At 37.6% G+C, this 7,290-nt stretch overlaps 1 protein-coding gene across 2 annotated transcripts in view; it reads right to left on the reverse strand.

Moving 5' to 3' along the window:
* Positions 1-1,222: 1,222 nt before the first annotated feature.
* The window catches only part of LMO4 (LIM domain only 4), a 16,729-nt gene continuing 10,661 nt past the window's right edge, over positions 1,223-7,290 (reverse strand). For both annotated transcript variants that reach the window (XM_024989692.2, NM_001034751.1), the window contains exons 3-5: positions 7,119-7,215; positions 6,568-6,723; positions 1,223-2,011 (exon numbers count right to left, since the gene is read on the reverse strand). In XM_024989692.2, the coding sequence (XP_024845460.1) occupies positions 2,003-2,011; positions 6,568-6,723; positions 7,119-7,215 (262 nt within the window). In that variant the 3' untranslated portion in view covers positions 1,223-2,002. The remainder of the gene's footprint in view (positions 2,012-6,567; positions 6,724-7,118; positions 7,216-7,290) is intronic.

The following is a 7,290-nucleotide window of genomic DNA, read 5'->3' on the forward strand; positions in this document are numbered from 1 at the left end:
AAAAAAAGCAGAACTAGTTCCTAGAAATTCCCCAAGGATCCAACTCTAACAGGTATTGTTTATGTAACTTTTTTTCTGCATGTTCTTTTTTATAAAGTTCTAATAAACTATTCATTTTGCCTTTAAATTCTCTCACAGGAGGTTTATAGGAGGTCTTCAGCTAGAAAACATTTTTTCCTCTTGGCCTGGAATCTCTGAGAGCAGGAGGTCCCAAAGGGAAGCTGACAGCCAGCTGAGATGTGGTGAGCCTGACCTCTACAGAACCGATTCCTATTCTCAGAGACAAGGTAGGTCTGTATGGGAGCTTTTCTTTGGAATAAGAGAAAGTAAAACTTAAAAGTATCAATACGAACACACCTGGCTTTATTAACCTGTGAGAGAAGTTGCAGTTGGGTTCTGCTCACATCCAACAACCTCGCAGAGCAGCCTTTCAGATTGCTCCTCCTTCCAGCACCCGCCCCAAGTCCACTGAATCCTTGGCCTAAACGTTTTTCTGCAGGACAAATCTGCGGGCAATGCAGGTGCATGTTGGGAGATTCTGCTGCCTAGAACTGGCGACGAAATATCTCAAGAGTACTACTAAATGAAATCCAAATCCTCCTCCCCAAACATATGGAAAGGCAGAGTCAGTACAGGAGTGTAAGAACAAAACAAAATAAACAAATCATACAGCAGACCGCATGAGGCTAAAAGCTCAGCAGAAAATGGCGGCTTCACCCATCAAAGACGACCCGAAGCGAGCTCAGGGTTCCTAACCACTAATGGAACTTATGCTTTAGAACTGCTATTTCCTTCAAAAGCTATAAACTTGGTAAGAGAACAAGACGGTTATGCCACATTCTTTACCATGCTTTCCATCAATACCCAAGGCTTTCCTATTGAGAAAAAAGAATAAATGAAATAGTTGAAGAATCAAATAAATGGATATGTATAAACACAAAAGATTCACTGTGATACAGAAGTGTAATGACGTGCTGTTAACAGAATATTCTGAACTTATAAAAAGGACTCCTTTAGAAACATGGCTTTGTACCCCTGCCAAAAATGGCATAGTTAAGTAATTTGAAGAATACCTTATTGGCTCAGAGCTAAATAAAACATACGCACCACCTCCTTTGACCCCCTAAGATTTTTTAAAGTGAACTTGGTATAGAACAAAAACACTAAAATTTTCCAAAACACAGAAAAGAAAAAGCAGTTTTTAAACCCAAACTCCATTGAATATTTTTTCTTTTAAGTTTTTATTATTTAAATACACCATACTAGAGCAAATGTCTCTGAAAATATCACAAATAAAAGATTTTTTCTTCATTCAGCAAATTAGAAGTAGGGGGGAATTTCTACACAGTAGCTGCTATGAGCCTGATTTTTTTTCCAATTTTTTTCTTTTTTTCATTCTTTTTTTTTGTCTTTGCCATGGGAGTAGCAACATTAGGACAAAAACACTTACATGCATACATACAATGTATTTTACAGAGATACAATAAAAGTGTTTGTGATAGAATATCACAAAAGCCACATCTCTTTCCTTTATCTCATGTTCAGTTTTGATTGAAACACATTTCCTTACAACACTTAAATATACAAAGAGCAAACAGAATGTTGTTAAGGTAAAACACAGGGTACAAACTCTGGCCAGTGCCCTGCTAATTGTTAATGAGGGTAGAAAGCAGATTTGAATGCTTCTTTTAATTAGCTTCATTAGTCATTTCCCTCCTCCCAAGCTCCCTCCCCCCCCAAAGATGTCCTCCGGTGGATCTTTTTTCATTTTCTCTACAGTCTCCCATTAGCCCAGGTTCATGGAGTCCTTAATGTTCGTATTCAGTCATTTTAATACACCCATAAATGCGGGAAGAGCAATCAAGACTAAAGAAGGTGCAATGGCATGGAGCTGGCACTGGTGCTAGCTACAAAGGTGACTTGTCTACTGAAGACACATGGGATCCACCTGTGATGAACAAGATCTGAGATGAAGGCACGCATTCTGCATTACTCTGACCTTTTAGCAGACCTGCAAGAAATAAAAACGGGCATCTTAGCTAAAATGCTACATTTGAGAGATATTAAACTCAAACGCGACTGCTTTTGTCTTCCCTACATTCACTAATCTTCTTTTATTGGATTACTTCCCAACTGTGACTTGATGGAGGCTTTCTACGATACTTACCCCAGCAGTGAAGAACGAAAGCATAACATTTTCTGCACTTTTACCAGTGGAGAAAATGAGACAATAAATGGACTACTGCAAAGTTTCTGATGTAAAGTTCTACAGTGAATTACTGAACTCTGTAAAAGCAAGTTTCTTTTTGAAAAGAATGAATTATAACATCTTGCCTTGTACTTGGATCTTAAAGGCAAGTCCCTTCTCTCCAAGAAGTTTTGTGTTAATATTTACAACTGTGTAACCTTTTGCAAGTTACTTAAGTGTGTAGGTCTCAGTTTCCTCATCCTTCAAGTGGGGATAATAAGACTGTAGTAAGGATTATGTAATATATGGGGAGTACATTCAGCAGTGCCTGGCACTTAATAAAAGCTAAACAAATATTGTCAATTATCATCATTATTTTAATATCCCCATGTGATGTTTATTCACCATATCCTTCTCCACCTATAGGTATGTGTGTATATGCATGTGTACACACACACACACAAATATTCAGATGCTACTCTTCCCTTAGTATTTCCTGTCTGCTATGCCACTTAATATTACATAAATATTGTAAATATATGAATCAAACTTTTATAATGTGTTCATGACATCCTCAATTATAGAATTGGTTCCATGGAAGTCTAACTTTAATGTTTAAGTTAGAAATGATACTCCACACAGTCGTCAAATACAATCTGTTTGCAATTACTGCAATGAAATAATATATATTAGGTTTTTATGGTTTTTAAATGACATTTTGAGCTTCCCAGGAAGTTCTTGTTTCACCCTTTCCCTAACTTACTAAAAGCCTGAAGTCTATTAGGAGCTGCAACCCCCTACTTCCAAGCTAATTAAAGTGGTAGAGGCTTAATTCCCCAGAGTAGAGGCTCAGTGTGAGAAAGGTAATTTGTCTGTCCAGAACAAAGATGCGGCAGCAGCCAGCAAGCATATTTAATAAATGAGCATCAAATGTCCTCTACGATGGACACACACACACACCACCAATTATATAACTACTACGGGTAAATTGTGAAGTGGTATGCAAACTAGAACTCTCACTAAATTTTCTTCCAACCAAGGAGATGTGATCTCTTATTTTACTGAAAAACACAGATTATTCTAGATGGAACAATCACTCCTGAGTGCAGGAAAGAATTCCAGAGCAGGCAAAATTTATCACAAACAAAACAAACAAAAAAATTGCCACTGCCACAATTCTTGATTCTATGTACATAGCTCTCTACAAGACATTATTCTCCAGAGGGCAGCCAAGTCTCCTTTAGACAAAACAGGCTGTAAGATTTTGTAGATCCTGGAATACTAGTGGTCTGAGATTTTAGTCAAAAGATTATATGACTTAAAAGCTCAAAATCATTTTTTCTCAGAATATACAAAAGCCAATGATACAGAACAACAACTAAACTATACATCCCAGACACTGAGAACAAATTTCAGGAGGATAAAAGTTGAAAGGGGGCAGATGACGGGGGCCTATACTTTCCATACAATTAGCTGCCTTTAAAGACGGGATGTACAAATAATCAACTCATTACTTTTCAGCCAGAGGATGCCTGGATATATTTATTATGCATCATGCACTAAAAACGTAATTGGTTCTGCGAACAGAAGGAAAATGGCCAAAATTAATGTCCAATTTTCCCTACCAAAAATATGGAGAACTAGAGAGAAGAAAATAATAAAATGGAGCTATTTGTCATTTCTCCCCATCCCATCTCCTCCAGAAAAGAAGTGCCAGAGGGTTTGGGAAAAATCATTTTAAAGCCTTCTCTAAGTCCAAAAAGTAGTTTATGTTCCACCAGGCAGTGTTTTCATTATCTCTTCCCCTGTGCCCTCTTGTTAATGTCTCTCTGGACCGTGTTCAGCTTATCCCAAACCTTTATTTACAAAAATTGCCTTGTGAATTGACCTGGCTCATGGTGAGCCTAACACCAAGGGCAAAAATGTGAGACATTTAGGCCAATGGGGATATGTTCTTAATTAACATCAACCCCAAAACACAGCTTCTCACCAGTGTTTCATAAGAACACATCCTTAAGTTATCTTTCCTTATGCCTTTTAAGAGCTATTAATTTTTGAAGGCCACCTGTCTCCTTTTGGCTTCCAACATTAAGAAAATACACACTGACAGTCTCATATTCATTGCCTAATGTATCTTGTATTCCAAAATCAATGTCCTACCTCTCCCACCCTGCAAAAGGTATGGACTTATATGAAAGGCACAATACATGCCATGCTGTAAACACGTAAACCAGATTTTCTTCCCAATTTTCCTCCCTAACACCTCCCAACTTACGTCCTCTTATGCTCAGTAAGATGGTACTGTGAGACCATGCTTATACTTATTACACGTCTGTGCACTTAGTCCCAGGCTAACCACACTGTGTCCTGTATTCAGTGCTATTCAGTCCGACAACATTTTCCACCTTGTCTCTATATCCTTCAATTTTCACCACGCACGTTGGTAGCGCTATCATTTTTTATGCCTTGCTAAATCAGGGCAAGAAATGGTGTAACACCAGCAACAAACTTAAGATGTAATTGTAGAAAACTACGATTTTACATCGGAGGTGGTAGGTTTTATTCTTGTACTTCTTTTTTGGCGGGGGAGCTACCAAGTATAACTACCAATGGCTTTGCCTCCAAACTGAAATGATAACTCAAGATATTTGTTACCCATTATTGTCCTCAACTGTGCCCTATAGATTCACTTAATTACAGCTGAAAGCATAAAAATCTGTAAGTATTTATATGTATTGGCACTTCTTAAAGAAGCTTGAAATGGCTCACTGATGGTGACTGATTAATTTACAATAAAAAATTAGACTTCCATTCTTACAATAGTATTCTATGTAGCTTCCCATATTAGTAAACTAAATAAGGAAAACTACACATACTTTGATGCAATTAACCTTTATCTAATACTGCAATGGAAAATACATTTAAAATCACTCCATAAACCTGAATAAGAGAAAATGATAAAAGTATTAAAATATGGCAGTATAATTTTAAATAGTTTTCAAATATTAGTCATTTTCCCTATACACAATATTAAGAAAATGCATTACAGAAGACAAAGAAGCCTAATATTTTTTCCTGAGATTTTTGAAGCTTGCTAAATTCCTATTTGCAGATAAATGTTGTTTTTTGTGATCCCCACAAGAGACATTAATGAAGTTCCTATTGTAAATCCATAAAGAATTACCAAGTGAAGTGTGCACTTTTTGTTTCAATGCAATAACTCAGTGCTGTGTGATTGCCTGGGTTAATGATGAAAAAGTCAAACATACTATCAGAGCTGATGGAAAAATCTATCACCAATCTGAAATTAAAATTCATCTGTGGTCAATAAGATTTAATATCCATGCAAGTGGCGCTGTAAAGAGTAAATGAATCAATGTCATCAATACATAATCAGTATGAAATATGATGTGAATAAAATTATGCGCACAAGTCATACATTTCACTCTTTTCTGGGCCAGTGTGGAATGAACAATCTCTTAACTGAAGGTTGACAGTAATTGTTACAAATTAGGCACAGCAGTTATCAAAATGCACTCACTTGCATAGCTATAGGACTTATTAAGGAGATTAAAATAGATCTAAAACTATCCAGTACTGGAGGTGCTGGACAACTGTTGAACACCCGATTTTCCCTCTGAAGTGCCCTCTAATACTACATGATTCATACATCTGTATAATTTCCTCATTTCTAACTCTGGTCCCAAAACTCTACAGCTGTGGATAAGAATCAAAACACATAATCTTTAATAATGGGAGCTATCTATGGCCCAAAGTGATCAGCAAGAGGTAGAACTTAAAAAAAAAAAAAAAGTTGTTAACTTATTTAAATCTTATAGGACTGTGAATCAACAAAAATGCTCTCCCTTGGAATTCCAGAATGGTTCATAAAACCGCTCCTCTAAAATTCAAAGCACTGTAAACTGGGTGTGGAAGGCAGGTATCCGAATTGCTATTACTAATGAAGAAATCATTCTTTCACGACAAAGACATTTATTCCCTCTTCTTACCATAAATGTTCTAATCTTCCCCCCACAATAACCTAGTCACCTGGTATTTCTGAATTTCAAAATTGTCTAGCGTGATAAAGAACTGGTTATAGTGAAGTTTTACATTTTGCCTGACTCTGCATGAGATAACACGTTCAACATTGGCAAAGCTACAGTTGTAACTAAATCAGGATTTTTTTTAACCACAGAAGATTCACAATTTAATCAATCAACTCTTCTATTTCTGAACATGTATGTATGAGTAGCCTACATTTCTTTAAAAGGACATGCAAAAACACAACCACCTAGGAAACTCCCTCACTAGATGGACTTAGGTTGAACCTTCCAACTTGCTCTAATAGAGCTTATTAGTAACTGCGAGGTATTCACCTTCTGGTCTGGCAGTAGTGGATTGCTCTGAAGTGAATTCAAATGGCCATTGATGAGAGCTGTAGGTCTATCATGTTCACAAAATAAACTGCCATTGATGTAGTGAAACCGATCTCCCGGGACCAGGCGATTCCGGCAGGTAGAGCATGTAAAACACTGCAAGGGAAAAGCAAACCCACTGAAAACAAGTACAAATTAAGTCTTTTGTGGTCACAAGTTTGTAAACTGTTTTTAAGCAGGTTATCTGTCAAGTACAGGGAGCCACTTATGGCTTGGTGTTTTCCTTCCTTCGACATGATTCTAGAAAAGAATAAGCCCAAATGCAAGAAACTAGAGCAAGCTAAAGGAGGAAAGAGACAAATAGGTGTGTGCTTCCCACGGTGTGGGGGGCGGGGCGGGTATGTAATCATCACTGCCACACTACAATTTCAATGGATTCCTTCCGTGTTTGCGGCTTGAGACAACAGGGTTCCCACTAAAGAGACATGCTTTGTCTCCATGCGGGAAAAGGTATGGTTCTTTTAAAAGCACAAAGGAGGAGCAGATGCTACCTTCAGATGATACACATTGCCTTGGGCCCTCATGACGAGTTCACTCGCAGGAATAGACTGTCCACAAGCGCTGCAAGCACCGCTATTCCCAAATAACCTGAAACAAAGATGACGGGGACACCAATGAGTAATTCCAAACCAAAGAAAAAGAAAGAAATCCCCCAGCCTCTGG

Source organism: Bos taurus, chromosome 3 (assembly GCF_002263795.3).
Source record: "Bos taurus isolate L1 Dominette 01449 registration number 42190680 breed Hereford chromosome 3, ARS-UCD2.0, whole genome shotgun sequence".
Taxonomy (NCBI): Eukaryota; Metazoa; Chordata; class Mammalia; order Artiodactyla; family Bovidae; genus Bos; species Bos taurus.